General features: G+C 41.9%; 1 protein-coding gene across 1 annotated transcript; it reads left to right on the forward strand.

Moving 5' to 3' along the window:
• Positions 1 to 439: 439 nt before the first annotated feature.
• LOC129760520 (SH2B adapter protein 1) lies at positions 440 to 15,448 on the forward strand (the record flags this gene model as incomplete). Its single annotated transcript, XM_055758171.1, has 2 exons — positions 440 to 1,464; positions 14,330 to 15,448. Coding segments are annotated over 2 exons (1,319 nt in total), but the record flags the coding sequence as incomplete, so codon positions are not given.
• Positions 15,449 to 19,408: the final 3,960 nt, after the last annotated feature.

The raw sequence follows: 19,408 nt of genomic DNA on the forward strand, positions 1-19,408 counted from the left end.
CAGATTGTTTTTCTGATTAAAAAAAAAAGGATTATAACAGAGATATATTTAACCAGGAATTATTATCACAGATTTAACCAACTTTTACGACACAGCCACATAAACCAGATGTCGGTGTGTTTTAGCAATCGAAAGTTTAGAAATCATCACTCGATGGCTGATTTATCAATGATAATCATCTTATCAAATACCAGTGACATGGAAGAACCAACTAGATATTTAATCCGTTTATGGTGAAATACAATTCTCGTACAAAATCAGTATTACTGTAAGATTGGACAATTTCTGTTGAGTTTTCGTAGTTCCATTTTTTTCGTAAATGTATCTGATTTTTTACCGGAATTCGACAAATTTTTAGTAGTTTAATCGGCTAACGAAGTTTGCAAGAAAGCTGATAAAAAATAGTCGTCGTCGTAAATTGGTATCCACTGGGAATGAGATCGAATACATCACTTTTTTTTAATCTCTCGACAGCCACGGAGTGGAGTCTTCTGTTTTCTGATAACCGAAGCCCGCGAAACGACTGCCCTCGAGATGCCCGATCACGAGAACACGTTTGTGTTGAAAGCCGACAACAACATGGAGTACGTGATCGAAGCGCGGGATACCGATGACATGCGCAGCTGGCTGGCCACAATACGCTACTGCATGCGAAGCACACCAACTTCACAACTACCACCGATTTCGGATTTGAACACTAGCCTGAATACCTCAACATCACATGGCGGCGGCGGTGGCGGTGGAGGAGCTGGCCCTGGGGGAGGAACTACGACGACCTCTGGCACTGGAGCAGGTCTCTCGAACTCCCTGATCAACGATGTGAACAACCTCAGCCTGAATCAGTCGGCGTTGAACGCCGTTCCGACCATGATGGCTCCGGAGTTGCCACCGAGACGTCCCGATGACAGAATATCGTCTTCGTCCAATTTCGAGCTGACCGAGGGAGACCTGGAACAGGTTCACGAAACTGACACCGACCTGACGATGATGATGCGCGAGTACCCGTGGTTCCATGGTACGTTACCTCGATCCGATGCGGCCCAGCTGGTGCTCCACAATGGTATTTCTAGTCACGGTGTGTTCCTCGTGCGGCAGAGTGAAACCCGAAAGGGTGAATTTGTGCTGACCTTTAACTTCCAAGGCAAAGCCAAACACCTTCGGATGACCCTGAACGATCTGGGCCAATGCCGGGTGCAGCATTTATGGTTCCCCTCGATAACGGAAATGCTGGAACACTTCCGGCAGCATCCGATCCCACTCGAGTCCGGCGGAACGGCTGACGTCACGCTGACCAACTTCGTTATTCTTCCCTCGCATGCTATGGCCGCCACCCATCAGCAACAACAGTCCAATAGCAACAACTACTCAACGACCACCATCGGAACCGGAGCCGGATCCGGAGCGGCGGCGGCCGGAACAGGTGCCACAGGAACCAGTGCCAATCCGAACACCAGCCCGAGACATGTGAGATAGTAGATCACTTTTTCGTGTCCTATTCTCTTACTACCTACTATTTCTCTAGCCTATGTGTTTCAGTTGTTTTCCGTATTTTATTATTTGCGTCTGTTTGATTCAGCAAACACAACAACACACGTTTAAACAAAAATCTTCTAAAATATTAACCCATATCGCAACAAAGTAATCTAAAGTTTAAAAAAATTAAACAAAACAAAAAGATACGAAACACTACGCGCAAATCCAAACCTATAGGGGAGACCTGTAAGGTGGTGACCAATTCATCATCCAACAGTAAATCGTTTAAGTGTAACGGAACTCCTTCGACGAGAGAGAGAGAGACAGAGTATACACCATGTGAAACATGATATTTACTCACGCTTTATTTTAGTGTTAATATATTATATTATATTGAAGCTGTTTGTTCGTACGTTTAGAATTAGCTTAGCGTGTTGTATGAGTGCGATACGATATGTGATGACCCTCCCCTCTTGATAGTCTCCCTGTGTCCTCCCCTTTTCCTCCTTCGGAAAGCAAAAGAAAGTTATGAAAGTGCTTTAAATGTTTGAACAGCAACTTGTTTTCCCTCTTCGTTAAGCTGACACTTTTGTTAGTATCAAACCAATTCATTCGGCAACCTTTTGTTTCCCCACTTTATTCATTCGTCCATAGTCATTGTCCTTTAAAGCTTTGGCATCTACTCTTTTTTTTCCCTAGATGATGTAATTTGTGTGTTTCAATCTTTGAACTATTGTTTTAAAACCTCGCATCAATTAGGAAGGATTTATTTTGCTTTCATTGGCAAGGGATCGTCTCAAAATTATCAAAGAGATTGCGTTTTTGAAAACTTGTTATTCATGTGAATTCTCTTAGACAAAAACGTTAATCCTCTTTTATCAAAAGTTTTAAAATGAGAAATGGCGCTTTCTTAGATTAAATCTAAAATTTTCGGGGTTTATTAATTGGAATGTGATTTCGACAAAAATATTACCCTTCGAAATTTAATCTTTGTTTTTTAAACTAAATTTTACTCAAAAGTTTAAATGTGAAACGTATATCTTTATAAAAAGGAAATAAAAAACAGTAATACTGCAATAAAAAAAGAAAGATTTGATGCACATACAATTCGAAGTATTGTTTGTAAATTAGTTCAGAGATGAACGACAGCTAGCCACCCTCAAATTTTGTCTGATCATTCTAGAGGTCTGTGAATGTTGAATTAAAATGACTTTACATATATTCAAGCTCAATTTTATACTGATTCCGAATTACTGATCCTGAAACACCTTCCAAAATCTCGAACAAGCTAATCAGTCTGGCGTTTTTAAATTGTGCAACAATAAAATGACCGTATTACTCCGAAAATCGAAATCATAAATTTACGATTTTATCGATGTTAACTTCCATTTGAAGTAAAACACTATCCCTCGAATCCAATTTTCCCAACTCAATATAACTAGGAGACTAGAGACGAAAAAAAAGTAGTCACGAAACAACTACCAACCAACATAGATGAGATTATATCTGATTCTGTCGTGCAAGCTTTGAATTTATAGATGAAGAAATCATTGAAAAATAGACGACGGCTTCGGGAAAACGAAATCACACACAAAACACCTTTGTTATTTGTTACATTTTGCGTGGCATTTTTCTTGCAGATACAATAAACAGACTAAATATGAAAAATATAATATGAGAATGATAATAAAAAAAATCCCAACCTCGTGCGATTGCGTTGATGTCGGAAATGTCTAAAAAAAACTAATTTAAGAAGAATGAGAATGTAAACAAAACAAAAAAGCATGAGCATTATTATTTATAATTTCAACTGTTTTGCTTTTGATTTTTTCCTAAGAAAAAAGAAACTTCCATCTTAATAATTCAATAAGTTCATTTGTTTACTGTTTTAAAATGTAGGATTTGAGACGATGCAACGGGGGTTTTAAAGTCTCGTGGATTATACAGTTATTTTTATTTTATTTGCATAGTTCTCCGTCTCGAGAAACAACTTGATGAACATTGCTAAAGTTCACTCGGTCTCGGTCTTCTTAGACATAACACATTCGCCAGATCACGCTCCACTTGACTTAACCACCTTGTTCGTTGCGCCCCTGCGTAGCAAACGCCTGTTTTGCTGGACAGCAGATCGGCATTCTCGCAACATGTCCTGCCAAGCGTATCCGGGGCCAGCCTTCACCACCTTCTGGATACTGGGTTTGCTTTAGAAGCGCGCGAACTCGTGGTTCGCCTCCACATCTCCACACTTGCCGCTAAAGACGGTTCTCAACGCTCGTCGCTCGAATAATCCGAGTGCCCTTCTCGAGCAATATCCATGTCTCGTACCCGGATATAACAACCGGTCTGATGAGCGTCCGCAGTTGCTTGTGGGGTCCATAGTAGGCACGACTTTCGCTGATCATTCGACTTCGGATCTCACGGCTGGTGTCATTGTCTGCGGTCATCAGTGATCCGGAATAGACAAAGTCTAACTATCTCCAGCTAGTTAATAGCTTAATAGTTAAATTAACTAATTGTTAACTGATTATGATTATTATGCGTGTGTTGCGTTCGTCTTATCGATTACTAAGAATCTGAACAGTTCTCATTAACATACCCATTCTATTCAACGTACCTGTTGCAGATAGACGATCCACTAGCGACAAGCACTAGTCGATTGACCTCCACCAGGACCTGGCCACGACGACCTTACAGCTCCTTGACGACCTGTCATCTGGCTTGCGGCTCACCGATCTTGGAGTGACTCCAGCCTGTCGACCTTCAATGATTTCTGGCTCAATGACCTCCGATTGGCTTCCATATCCGACGAACTTGCGTTTGGCTGTTGGTCCGACGACCTTCTATGGCCCCTGGTTCGACGACCTCCATCTGGTTCTGATCTGAAGACCTTTTAGTTGGGTTCTCTACCTCGACACCTTTCCTGCGGCTCGAAGCTTTCCCTGCTACCCTGCTTCGACTACCTCCAGTTAGCATTCCGGTCCAACGATCTTCCATGGCACTGGCTTGATGACCTTCCATGACACCACCAGGATCTTTTTTTATTACCCAGGTGGTAAATCCATTTTACGGATTGAGTTCCAAGGCACGGCGAGCCCCACCGCGTCCCCCCAGTTTGCTACACTGGGTCCATGAGTACAATTGGACGACTCATGATACAATGCCAAGTAACACTGTACCCCCTACGCCATAAAGTCCACCTGGGGACACTTGACCTTTGTTCCCACCCCGAACTGTTTAACACACTTTACTTTAGTGGTGGGAGGTCGTTTCGAGCTGAAGCGCTCCAAGGTCATTCTCGTTTCCGAAACCACTATCAGCAATGACCTCATTCCAATCCGACTCGATGCACAACCTCTCCTATGGCGAGTTGAGACCCGACATCTCATCGTGTTCAGAGAGGTCCACATTTAACGCAACTACTAACTTGGCGAATCTAGTCCAGGAAGTCCAGAAGCACAAAGCGATTTGTCGACGACACTTTCTCTGGTCGCACACGCGTGTCAGGAGGCAAGGCCCCCCTAAACCTCGGGTAAGACTCAGACTTCTCAGAACCCTCTAGTGTTGACTTAAGTCACCACGCAGCGCAACTACCCAATTTGCAAGTCGGGGGCTTTACCAACCCGAAGCGCAAATCGAGCTGTAGACCGCCTTCATCAGATCGCACTCGCGGTTCGGGCACATCAATATCCGAAACGCGTGTTAAACCCTGACACCTCCGGTATTTTTTTTTTTAGTTGATTACCCAGGTGGTAAATCTTTTTTACGGATTGCGTTCCAAGGCACGGCGAGCCCCACCGCGTCCCCTCAGTATGCTACTCTGAGTCCATGGGTGCAATTGGACGACTCATGATACTAAGTACCCCTACGCCATAAAGTCCACCTGGGGCTGCAGACCTGGTTCCCACCTCGAACTGTTTAGTACACTATGCTTCAATAGTGGGAGGTCTATTCGCGCTAATGCGCTCCAAGGCAATACTCATTAACGAGACCACTTTAAGCAAAACCTCTCCTCCTTACGACTCGACGCCTGAACTCTCCTCTAACGACTTGAGAACCGACATCTCCTCGCAGTGACTCGAGATTCCCACACAAACCTCTCCTCTTCGCGACTTGAGGCCTGATCTCTCCTCTAACGACTTGAAATCTGACCTCTCCTCGCAATGACTCGAGGTGACCACTTGTACCCCTCCTCTTGTTGATAAGGGGGCCTGATCCCTCCTCTTACGACTCGAGACCCGACCCTAATAATAAAGACTCGGGGTTGACCACACAAACCTCTCCACCTGAAGGTTTGAGGCTTGACCTCTCCTCTAACGACTCGAGGCCCGACCTCTTATCTTAAGGGTTTGAGGTTTGCCAGCTTGCCCGTCGTGTGCCAGATCGAGAGCAGCTTATCCTAGACTCGCGCCTGTCACGGCACACGCGCGGGACTTAACGCAACGACTCGGATGATTCCCGACAAAGACGTCATCCTACTCCGACTCGAATGGCTCACCCGGCGCCGAGAGCCACTCTACCCGTGGGTATTCCCCTTTCTCAACGATTTCCATTGCGAAGAAGGTCAAGTCTTATCCCTGCAGCTTCTGTCGTTGAGAACCGCCCTACTCAGATACTCCCCGAAGGTGGAGCATCCTACGCACGAACGCGGCGCACCCACGGCATCCACTACGCGGAAGGTATTGTCTTATCTTTGTAGCTTCAAACCGAGGGGTCGGACGCACTCTACTCGACAGCCCCCCGTCGATGGGGTCAGTCTACTCCGGACGATGTCCGGTCTTCTTTATCCCCCTTGGCTGGCAACCACACGTACGGGACTTGGAACGCTACGACTCGGATGTTTCCCGACGGTGACGATATCCTACGCCGACTCGAGAGGCTCGCCCGACATCGAGAGCCTCTCTACCCGTGGGTATCCCCCGACAGTGGTTAACCCTCTTCCCTCGAGATCCGCTACGAAGAAGGTAAAGTCTTATCCTCGCAGTTTCCCTCTTAGGAAGCGGCACTACTCGGATACCTACACACGTTCGCGGCGCACCCCCGACCTCCGCTACGCAGAAGATGTTGCCTTATCTTTGTAGCTTCGATCAAGGGATCGGACGCTCCCCGTCGATGGAGTCATCCTACACCGTTCGCGGACTGCCGTTGGTTCCAGCTCCTCTGCAGGGCAGTCATGATCCGGGTGAACCCATCGCTGACCGCATGCCAAGTGTTGGAATCCGCACACATCCTCCGTACGACATTATCTGCTGTCCTGTCGGGTCCATAGGCGGAAAATATGGAAGTACGTACCGCCGCAAACCTCGGACAAACAAACACCACATGCTCGGGTGTTTCCTCTTCGTCACCACAATCTGGGCAATATGGCAAAGCCACATGTCCAAACCGGTAGTGGTACTTCATGAAGCATCCATGGCCAGTCAGGAATTGCGTCATATAGATGTCCACTTCACCGTGCCTTCTTCCTATCCAGCTCCCGATGTGCGGGTTCAGACGATGGGTCCACCTTCCTTTCGTTGACCTGTCCCACAGCTGCTGCCAGTTGGACATCGAGTCCTCATTGGCGAGATCTCGTACATTGGGCGTGTCCTTGTTGTCGTAGCAATAGACATCCTCCTCAAGCAAAACCGAGATGGGCATGACACCCGCTACTACACAGGCGGCTTCGGAAGACATGGTCCGGTATCCGCTGATAACCCGCAGGTTCATCAGCCGCTGAATGCTGCTAAGTAGCTGCAGGTTACAGTTTTTTTCCCAGGGCCTGCCTCCAGGCCGCTGCTCCGTACCGCAAGATCGATGTGGTCACACTTGTCAGGATCCTCCTTTTGCTACTTTGGATGGCCGAGGAGTTCGACATCATCCGTGTGAGTGCGGCCGTGGCCTTTGCCGCTCTCTTGCACACGTAGTCGACATGGCTCGTAAAACTGAGCCTGTCGTCAATCATCACCCCTAGGTACTTGATTGCGCGTTTGGACACGATATTGCACGGTCCAACGGTAATGGTACCTGTTTGGGGTGAGATAAGGTTGGTGATTAGACCATCTCGGTTTTGTGGTGGGCTAGACGCAGGCACTTGGAGTGCAACCAGCTTTCTACTGCCTGGATAGCTACCGTGGCCAGTAGTTCAACCTCCGCTGTTGAGGAGCCTCTCGCCAAGAGGACTACATCATCCGCAAATCCTACGAGTTCAGCTCCCGATGGGAGGCTCATTCGTAGGAGTTCGTCTTAAGTAATATTCCACAGAACCGGGCCGAGTATTGACCCCTGTGGAACACCCGCCGAGACCTCTTGTGTTCGCAAACCCTCGCCGGTCATATACTGCAGTTGGAAAACTACTGTTTCCCCGAAACTAAACTGTTTCCCCGAGAGTCCGCCCTCGCTTTCAGAGTATCTCTGATCGATTCTGAATCACCTTCTCCAGGACCTTACCCGCTGTATCCAGTAGATAGATCGGCCGATACGCCGATGGGTCTCCTGGACGCTTACCCGGTTTTGGCAGAAGGACGAGTTTCTGCCGTTTCCACGTGTCAGGGAACACCCGTTCCGTCACGTATCGTTGCAATGATGTTCGGAACATATCGGGGAACTCCCTGATCGCGGCCTTCATCGCGACGTTCGGAATCCGCTCATCGGCGCTGGTGTCCCAGTCATACGGTACTGTTGGCCAGCGGGTAACATCGTGCTGTGGGAACAGCTCATTGATCACCCCCACTTTTAGTTCTGCCCATGACTGTCCGATAGGCATCACCCCATGGACAATCGTTGGCGTCACGGCATAACTGCTTGAAACGTGCCCTCTTACTTGCGTTGATGGCCCTGCGGAGGGCCGATCTCGCGCTTGTGAAGAGTGGCCTACGCTATGATTCGCTCTTCTTGGGTCCTTGCGTTCTGCATCCTGCGCCTTGCCCTATGGCAGTCGGCACGCAGACCCGCAATTTCCTCCGTCCACCAATAGACGGGTGGCCTAGTGCTTTTATGCTTGGCCCTTCTCGGCATCGCAGCATCGCAAGCGCGAGCTAGAACCCTCGTCAGTTCTTCCGCGGACAGGTTGTCCAGGTTCCTCTCCCAGTGCAACGCTTCGGCAAAGACGTTCTGGTCGAACTGCGTTGTCTTCCAGATGCGTTCCCCTGTACAAGACTCGCGTCTACCTGTCCGCGTACTTGAGCCTAGCCGATAGCGCATCGCGAAGTGATCGTTATTCGTATACGACTCGCTCACCATCCAATCGCATACCAACCCCGGGCTACCGAAGGTGACGCCTATGGTTGACTCGCTCCCGTTCCAACCCTGGTAGGTACTGGTAGGTACACCTTCGGTATAATACTGTGCTTCACTGACACCTCTTGTGCCTGAAACTTCTCTGTAGACGCAACATAATCACCACTTTGCGCGTCTTCGCGAGTCGGGTCTTGACCCTCCGAAACACAAAACGAGTTTGCGATCGCACTCCCTCCGGTCGCATCCGCCGTTCAGTGACATGACTCCGAACGGGTGTTGGACCTTCACCCTCACACCTAAGTTCTGGTACCTGAATACCCGGGTGCACCACTTCTTCCGCGCGGATTTGGCAGATCCGTCGACGGCCTCTAGTGGGTTTAGTGATATTTCTCTTAGCCGTACATCTGCAATCGCCGGATTTGCAGACACCGTTCGGTCCTGGACCACGAGGAGGTGGAACTATCAGCCCAGAGTACCAGCTCCACCGGGATCTGGCTTGACGACCTAACATGGCACTGGTTTGACGTCCTGGTTCCGTGGCTCTGGTCTGTCGACCACGCAGTGGCTATAGACCGTCGACCTGGTTTGGCTCCAGCTCGACGCTCTTCTTTTGACTAATAGCCTCACCAATGTCACGACTTTCTTTCATCTGGCTTCCATCTCGTAGATCTTCCAATGGCCCTGGCACTAGCAATGGCTCGTTGACCTTTCTGATTTAGGCACGTTGTCCTTCCGTCGGCGTCTGGCTCCTCATGCCAAAGTACTTAAAAATGCATAACACGTAGAGATCTGAAGTTTTCTAGAAAAAAAATTACCAAAAATCGACTAACTTCGACTTGGTCGTTTTTCGAAAATCTGCCGGTTTGGCGCTTTGCAGTACCCCTAAATCAAGTCCGACTGAGTCTGAATTTGCACAGGGCCGTTTTTTTGGGCCAATCTACAAAATGTATTTAGAAGGTTATCAAAATTTGATCATGAAATCTTTTCCCAAAGGTCCAAACTTCTGAATCGCTGAACTGACTACTTTTCATGAAAAATAACGTATTTCAAATACACTTCAACTTTACTTTCTATACAAAATGATAATTTCTATAACGTATTTTTCTTCGAGAAGCCCCAAATTTTATTTAAAAAAAAGTTCTTCACTCCACTGGGATATTTGAATCGCAGCCTTCAAATTGAAAGTTGGATACGCTGCCACTAAGCCACACGCGCCTCTAAATAGCAGGCTTTGAAATACAAAAGCATCACTCAAGGCGCATATAAGTTCCTCAATTGGTTAGTTACGTATGGAACTTTAAATTTTAATTAAAATCGTTTAAATCAGGGGTGAGCAACCTTTTGAACAAACGGGCCAATTAGAATTTATAATCTTTCCGGCGGGCCGCACTCAAAATATCACTTGTTAAAAATTTAAAAAAAATTCATGAATAGTGTTCGATAATATTCAAATTAAACGTCAATCTTTTAAAATAACCAACTTTCTACAAGTGAAAACTGAAAAAGGAAAGAAAACAATTATTTGTAGGTACATTATTTATCTGAAAAATTTGAAAGAAAAGGTCAAGCAAATTTTTTAAACACAAAACGGACAATACCAGCCGAAATTGATTAGGTACTAAATTTTTATGAAAATTTGTTTTTTTTTTATCAAAAATGGAAATTTTCGTGGTTTTTGCAAAATTCATAACAAAAAAACATTTCAAAGTCTTGTAGAGCTATACCAGTTAGAGTAAGAAAACATATTTTTGTCAAATCCCTCTCTTTTAAGCGTAACATTTAGAATCTTTATCAAAATATATTCTCCGAAATTCCTTTTTTTAACGTATTTTTAATTTTTTTCTATGACTTGAATCTTTCTATAAGACCTTATTTTTGCGCGTATTTTTACTTAAAACTCCGTTTGGAATTTGAAATTGAGAAAAGTTGTTGAAACTACATAAGAATTCCCAAATTCACTGATTTTTAGTTTCGTGAAGGTCCAGTTATCAATCTTGATTTCATGAATTCCAGTCAAGCTTCTCCGCTATTTTCCCTTAAAAAAATCAGCTGGCTAAATAACGATAGGTACTTTATCGCCTTTGGAGCGTTTTACATTGTATCGAAAGTTTATCATTATTTTTCCTCTCTTAATAGCCATCATTAGCTTTCCTTTTATTTTAATAAACAAAATCTTTTCAAACAAACGGTTAACATTGTTTTTTAGTTTGAAGTTTCGTATAAGTTCATTGCATTGAGATGTTTAGCATTTTTCAGATAATTTTTTTTACAGATTTGGATAAAATCATTTTACAGATTATTAAACATATTTCGTCAAAAATTGCATTCTAAATTGAATGTTTTTCTAAATTTAAAAAAGATACCACTGGAATAGGATTCCTACAGCTGATCTAACTTTTATAATGTGGATTTCAAAGTAATTCCAAAGAAAAGTGACTCAAATTAGCGATGTTTAGCATAATTTCTATATGAAATTCCTGAAAATAGTCGTCCCAGACTTTTTCAGACAAATCACAGATATTATTTTTGTCGAGAGCTCATGTCGAGTTATGTCGATAAGAACCCTTTATATTCAAGAACAATAACAATTATTTTGTTGATGGTTTTTTTGCCAGTATTTGAGCTACGGACTTATAAAATTCCTGTTAAGGACCGTATCGTAAATTATGAATACACGTTATAAGTCTTCTATTTATTTATTGCTCTTTTATTTTTCAATTCTAGTTGTTTGTACATGTTTATTAGACTTCGAAGAATGGGATAACAGCAAGGATCATCTAATTATCCTTGGATCTGCTCAGTTCACACACTTTTCCTTTGATTCCTCGCATTAAGTTTTGCACAACGGTTGCATCGATGGTTTTGCTTACATTTATCCAGTCCTTCTTGAACTGATTAATGTCAACAGCTCCATGGTCCTTCTTCCGCAGTTTCCCTTTCATCAGGGCCCAGTACCTTTCGATAGGCCGGATCTCTGGTCAATTTGGAGGATTCATCGCTTTTGCGACGAAATTGACTTCCATCTTTCGATACCACTCCAAGACTGAACGCGCGTAGTGACATGATGCAAGATCTGGCAAAAATAGTGTCTGACCTTTATGCTTCTGAATGAGTGGCAAAATACGCCTTTGAAGACATTCAGTCCGATATATTTCGGCATTCATGTTCCCGGAACTGAAAAAAGGTGATGACTTCATACCACATTGACAAATTCCTTGCCAAAACAGCACCTTCTTGCCAAATTTTTCACAAAAAATTGACTTCTCCGAGTTTGGGACATCCGTTCCTTGAGGCACAGTGTAGAATTGTGCACCTGGAAGAGTTTTGTAGTCCATTTTCACATATGTTTCATCTTCCATAATAATGCACAAATTCTTCTTGCTGAAAACCTCATCGTACAACTACCGAGCTCGAGTTTTCACGGATTTCGCCTGAATTTAGCTGCGTTTCGGACATTTCTGCTTCTTGTAGGTCTTCAACGAGTTACGTGCCTTGGCACGTTGCACCATTACGATTGATGTCCCACACTTTCTTGCGCAATCCCGAACTGAAATATTCCGTTTTCTTTTAAACTGCTCGCAAATCTTTTTGTCCAAAGTCGGCTTGGATGCACCAACTTTTCGGCCACGACCAGGTAGATCCCTGAAAGTGTTGTGCATACCAAACCGGGCAATAGCATTTTGAACTGCAAAGATGCTGACTCCTTTCTGTTTCGCCATTTTTCTTATCGTCAAGCCGCGCTCCGAACAGTATTTGGTCCCAATCGTTTTCCGTTTTTCTTCCGAAAGCCCCTTCATTGCTGCGCCGGGATTCAAAACTCTACTTTTTTCGAGATATTCTGATTGTTTACTATGTTTATAACACGCGATCACTGAACAGCTGTCAAAACACTTCATAGTCTTTCACAGAGAGGCTTAAAGTTGTATTCATAAATTACGATACGGTCCTTATTATCTGTACCCTTCCAATTTTTTGTTTGTTCTTTCTCCCAAATTTCATGTATTGTGAATTTTAAGTGCTTATTGAATAAAAGGAAAAAAAAAATGCAATCTTAATAACAAAAAAAAAAATTATAATATTTTTTGCAAATTAATAATATTAAACTTTTGCTTTAAGCAGAACACAAAAAATGCTAAAAATGCTTGAACAAAAATTTAAATAATTGTGAGTCAAATGCATATTTGATCAAGTTACTGTCATATAATTTTTTTTATGTTTTATATGGACTAGTGTTTTATTATAAGCGCTGATGTGGTCTAGTGGATAGGCTGGCGCGAGTCTGGTAACCCAGGCGTACTGGGTTCGATTCCCGGTATCGGCAAGAAACACTTTTGGGTTCGAATCCCATAAGTTGCCGACAGGTGAGATGCTTGGGGAGTAAGTAGAGGCCAGTCTCGAACCCAGCCTTGTCCTTCCTCCAACTGGTATCAGGAGGGGTTGGTTTATTATCTTGAACTGCATTCTGTCCATATCCAGCCGGAATGGATATAATGAAGTGCGTGATGGTTTAACCAACGTCTCATGATCGCTTACTTTTCTACGCTGCCTACTCTAAACTTTAAAATTTCCTTCTCCAAACTATCTCTAATTTCCATTTCCAGCGTCAGCTCCCCGAGCTATTTAAACGCCACAAAAAAAAAGAAAAATATGGACTAGTATTTTATTATAATTTACAATCTATCGAGGAAAAAAGTCGACAAAAATGAAATTTGAAAAAGCTCTGCGGGCCGCACAAGAACCTCTCGAGGGCCGCGCGTTGCTCACCCCTGGTTTAAAGCACATTAATTTTCAATTTGTCAAAGACACATAAAACGCACAAACAGCCTTTTTTCAACTTTTAAAGCTCTTGCGTTTAAAATAAGTTCCAACAGGGAAAATGTTTGCAATTCTCTCAGGTATCTTTTATTCAGCTTAAAAAATGCTACTGTTAAGTCGTTTTTTTGCCTTTAGGGTACATATTAACGGAAAGTATCGTCTTAATCGAGTATGTTTTTTCACGTGGGTTATTGTCGTGCAAGTCCAAACTTCAACTAGCTACTTACCTATTTCATTTTTCAGGTCTTCTCTAGGACAAGAGACACGTCCTTGTGGTGTAACTTTATTGGATTTTAATCTTTTCAATCATCTGGTTAAAGCCATGAAATCTAGTTTAATATTTTAATTTGTGTAAAACGAGAATCTCTGTGAAAAGGCGATTTATTCCGAATCTCAATTTTTATTAAATCCATAAGTGTTACCTGCGTCGTCAAGCTTTTGACAAACTTTTTTTTTCTTCTTTTCCGTCAAGTCAGGGAACATTCATCTTTTACTTATATATTTTAGATAGCTGTCTGTCAGTTCTGTTGTTTGAATTTGCGCAGGTAAGTTGCGTTTGTTTTCTATGTAAGTAGTTTGATCGGCCTCTTTCGGTATTGCTTATTCAAACGCTAGCGCTAACCCTCTAAATTCAAAACATCCAACACCACATATTGTATTCCACAAGAAAAGAAAAAAAAGATTCAGTTCCAGTCGTTATTTGGCAATCCCTTGAACTACTATTGTTCTTTCCATTTCCCTTCACACACCGCAATGCGTACCTCTAATGTACTCACCTGCCTCACCTGTTGTTGATCCGTCCGTTCATTCGTCTGGCCATGTGCAGCCCTTGCAAGTGATCACCATGAATGGAAGCGTGCGCATCAAGACCTGTGACCTGGAGCTGTCCCAGCAGACCGTTCCGATCCACGAGCTGTCCGGAGGTGCTACGGGAGGAAACTCAACCGCTCCATCTGGCGGTGGCGGTCAGCAACAACATCAGTTGCAGCAACAGCAGTCGCAGCAACAACAACCACAGCAGCAACAGATGCAGCAACAACAGTCGACATCATCCAATACAGGGGCAGCTTCCGGTGACGATGGTCAACGGGCTGTCGATAATCAGTATAGCTATGTTTGAAAGCTGTAACTTCGAGCCAAAAAAAACTGAAATTGATGAAAAGCCTATATCGGACGGAATCATGGAATTGATAATAGTTGTTTATATATATGCTAAACTTACAAAGGCTACCAATTGTTCAAGAAAAATCAAATCATTCATCCAACCAAGTAACTAATAACTGCAACCGAGTGGTGTTCATCGATAATTTTTTTTTGTACATAGTGATTTAATGCGGCAAACTAATTGGGCACGTACAGCCGAGGTTTTCCATACCACGATGACAAATTTTTGAGACAAACGGAAAAACCTTGAAAAGGTTTGGAACCTAAGAAAAAAAAGTTACATCGTTTACCTTTAATCTGTCAGTTAATAAGATTATTAGTAAGAAATAAAAAAGTAAGAAAAAAAACATTTGGAAGAGACGAAACGTTTCAAATCCTGCCCTAATTTTAAAATAATTAAAGGATACATGTTAAAGGCCAAAATAATTTGAAATCAAGACTAATTAAGGCAAAAGAGTGACAAGAGATCAAATCTGGTTGGTATAGATATAGGTTTCAAATCATCAAAACCTTCGAAACTTAGGAAAAAATACTAATGATATAACCGTGGTATGAAAAATTGATTCCTGTACACAGGCCTGGCCGACTGCAATCTCTCCTCTGTAATATGCTTCTCAACTACCTTACAACCTATTGTATCGATATAAGTTCTTGTAATAACGCGTAGCTAACTCAATTCATACGCACACAACAACAAAATTATTAGACAACGCATGATGGCAGTTCAAAACTGTGTATTTGATGTTATACCCTAGAATATACAAGACCAAATGAATTCCGATATCGAAAATGCTTTTCTCAAAACTGTAGTTAGTAATATCTCAGCCATAAAGTGTTGCAAACGGTGATGATCTGTCTTAACACATTAAGGATCGCGAAGAAATCTATGCTGGGAAACACTCAAATTCAGCATTCTATACCCAGCAAACATAACATCGCATTAGAAATGTCAGTTCAACTCGTTAACAATGTTAATGCGAATCGTAATTCCTACCAAACCAAGTAAATGATCGTAAAAATGGTTGGTTAAAGTCTACCGACTCGGATATGACAAAATTGCGCCATGTTTGCACATTTGTCTCCCACGTGCGGGATTCAAGTAAGAAAACAACCTTGTTGTTCTCTCTGCGATTAGCAGTGTAACCAGATTTCTAAAAATCAGAGGGTCCATTTGGTTAAACTGTCCAATGAGAGAAGCAGCAAATATTGTCGCTGGCAACGGTTTGCATGCATTGAGAGCAGAACTTGCGCTCTCTCGCATACTGTCAGGATGTACGGTAAAAGGTGTTGTATATTGTTCAATTTTTACAACACTTATCGCATAAGCCAGAAGTTAAAAATATGTATGTATATTGCCTCCACTTTAGTACGTAAATGCTGTTTTTTCGAGTTATATAAGATGATTTTATAATGTATATGAAACGTCTAGCAAAGTTTGTTGAGAAATATACCTACAAAAATGTTTGCTGGGTATCTCAGACACCACTGGAACAAATTATACAAATTTAGAATCTTTGAGCTACTGAAATGGTGGTGTTAAATTTTGTAGAGTAAAGTTTGATTTTAAATTTATAACATTTGAGTAATGCTTCTTATAGAAAACGAAAAACGAGATGTCTCGTATTTGGTCCGCAATGTGTTAAGTACGTTGGCCCTTATTCTGCGCCGCGCGTGACGTGAAGATTGTCACCTCACCTCGAAGTCACCGTGACTTTTGTCACCGTATTCCCGGAGTCGATATGGGTAAAGTGACAGAAGTTCATTCTAGGTGAGTGACTGAATGAACACGTCTGTCAAAATGGTCGAATTTGTTCTGCTTTGTTTTGATTTTGATCGCACTTCGGATTTTGCGAATCAAGTTTCAAGCAAACAAGTAAAAATTCCGGGTTTGAAAAGGCCGCAATCGGATTGTACGGAAACAGCAAGCTGCTAGAGAAAAAAACGGCCAAATTGTGTGGCCCAGATGGATATTTCATTACCAAGGTTGTGTCCGGAACCTGCATCGAGTTGCATCGAATGTGGAAGTCGACGACTGTCGACCGAACCAATCAGATATGAGGAGCGGATTAAATGCCAAATTTCAATAATTTAACAAGTAAGTAAAGTTATTTTCGTCTTGTGCTGCAAGTTGCTGGAAATACTGTTTGCGCGAAAATCGCCATCAATTTTATTCCAAATAAAAGTTTTTGTAATCCCAGAAAACCTGCATGAGCAACAAATAAGTAAACTGATTATTCAATCATTTTTATTGTTCCAGTTATAGAGCTGAAGTAAAGATATCCCAAGCAACCAAAAGTTCGGATAACATTCCTCTATCAGGGCTGAGCAGCTTAATCGAGTATGCTAATACAACTTCTTTTCAGCTCAATTTTTAAGTAGTTAAACGAACTTTAAAGTTGACAAAAAGTTCGCATAAATCGTCAAACAACTTCTAACCAGCTTCAAAATCCACTTTATAAGCAGCATAAAAAATCGAAAAAAATACTCTTCCGCTCTTTCAATTGCCTTCTCAAGTCTGCTATTTCGATTCATATTAATCAACTATATTTGTTACTAACTCACATTACATTTAAAAAACATGTTCTTACCAAGCCTCGAACCCGAGCTCACCGCTTGAAAGTTGAGATCCATACTTATTGCCCTATATGAACATCATGAGTAGGCAACGATTTTACTCGATGTGATGATTTTCTTTAAAACGACTTTCAGGTTCTTTATTTCTACTTAATTCCCACTTTCAAGCTGTTAAAAAGTTCTTCCGGAACTTAATGTGTACTTCATATAGTTGTTTCCCAAGTAACGATGTGTTTATTTATGCAAACACGTGTTGAAGTTCGAAAAAAGTAGATTTTAGCCTTTAAATCTACTTCAAAGTTTCTATAATACGAAGTTGCTTTTGAACGCTTGTTGGAACTAATTAAAAACTTTCAAGTTTACAAAATAGTACAACAGAGATTTTTTACGAACTATTGAGCTGTACAAAAAGACTTGCAACCCTTTGATAGCTACTTGATTTTGAAAAAAATTAGAAGTACGTAACAAGTAGATTGTTTTTCTTCATACAAACTTTAAAGTTCCCAAAAAGTAGAAACAGAAACCAAAACAGTACTTTAAAGCTTTTTTTGAGTACTGGCTGAACTTGATAAAGAATGAAGTTCCATGGACCTCGAAAAAGCATTTTGAACAGCAAAAAAGTTCCACAGAACTTTTGTACAGCTATATATGAACTTATTAGTTCGTTCCTTAAGTGATATTCGAACTTTTGGTTGCTTGGGATTGGTCGGATCAAAAAACGGGCATCTATAGAGAAAAAAAAGGATCAGCTGCTTTGCGAGGAACTTAAGGGACTGGTCATCGACCTTTTAATATATTCGCAGAGAATGAAGCCCTCATTTCGACGACAGGTTCCCTAGAACAGCTATAGGTAAGTACCTTAATATACTTATAGAATGCAATTGATTTTAATTGTTTTAAATTTTAGTTATTTAACCGATGAAATCACACATATCCACCAACTGGAAATGCAACGAATCTCAATGGAATTGATTATCGATATTCTGATGAACATAAACAGATTCGAATTGGTTACTCCTATAGATCCGAAGCAGCAAACGTTCGGTATGTTGACGCAGAATGTTAGCAATCTGTAAACGGAAGAAGATGTTTTTAAATTGTTGTACTGCTTTGGTTACACGGCTGAATGCAATATTGCACATGTTCCTTTTGATGAACAAATGTGGACAAATTTTATCAATAACGATAATCGTTGAAGGAGCCGAGCGGCTACGAAGGACTGCACGCCGGTACTATAAGAGGTTTCAAGCCGGGAGCACGTAGGCACAACCATGTTCAATATTTTGTTCGGAAAATTATTAGCGGAGTTGATAAGCAAAAAAAATCCTTTAATGCATTTCGGTTATTAGCTATGAAAAAGAAATTAGGAAGAAAACTATCACTGGTCCCATGTTACTATATAATTCTGTTATTGTAGAAAACCCCCTTTGAATGAAAGTTGAATAATGAATAAATTAAACGATTTTTTTTGCCATTTATTCAAAAGTTCAACCACGTTAGCTTGATGGAAAGAGTTAAATATAACGAAACTTCTTTGGATCATAGAACAACTGAACTGAATCAATAAAAATGTACATTTTTTAAGGGAAAAATGTTTTTCCCAAAATCTAATGAAAAAATCTTATGATATTATACCAGTTATCTAATAAACTTTTTTTCATTGAGAGAAGATAGCTTTTTTTTAATTTAAGTAAATTAATCTGATTGTATTCAAAATTATCAAACTTCATTGTAAATAAATACTTGGAACCGAAATATTCCATTTTGTATCAATTTTCCATTCAATTTCTCTCTCGTCGCCACCTGAAAAGGTACCGACAATTGTCACCTAAAATCGTCACCCGAATGCGACGATTCTCACCCACGGTGACTACCAGAATAGGGTAAGAACTCAAAAAGTTCATCCAAAGTGACGTTCCGCACCTAAACCGACTACTGGAATAGAGTGACTTGGGTGAGTCGACTATCGTCACGTCACTCGCGGCGCAGAATAAGGGCCGTTGACTGAACTTTTGCTGCTATTGGTTTGATGAACCAATTTTCAGATGCTGATTTTCAACGGGGTGGAAACTGCTTTTGGATATGACAATAATAAAAAAAAAACCCTTTTTTGTTTCAGGCGATGGATGCATTTTGTTAGAGTCGTAGAAACCCTACTTCCATGAGC

The sequence above is a fragment of the Uranotaenia lowii genome, unplaced genomic scaffold, assembly GCF_029784155.1.
Source record: "Uranotaenia lowii strain MFRU-FL unplaced genomic scaffold, ASM2978415v1 HiC_scaffold_641, whole genome shotgun sequence".
Taxonomy (NCBI): domain Eukaryota; kingdom Metazoa; phylum Arthropoda; class Insecta; order Diptera; family Culicidae; genus Uranotaenia; species Uranotaenia lowii.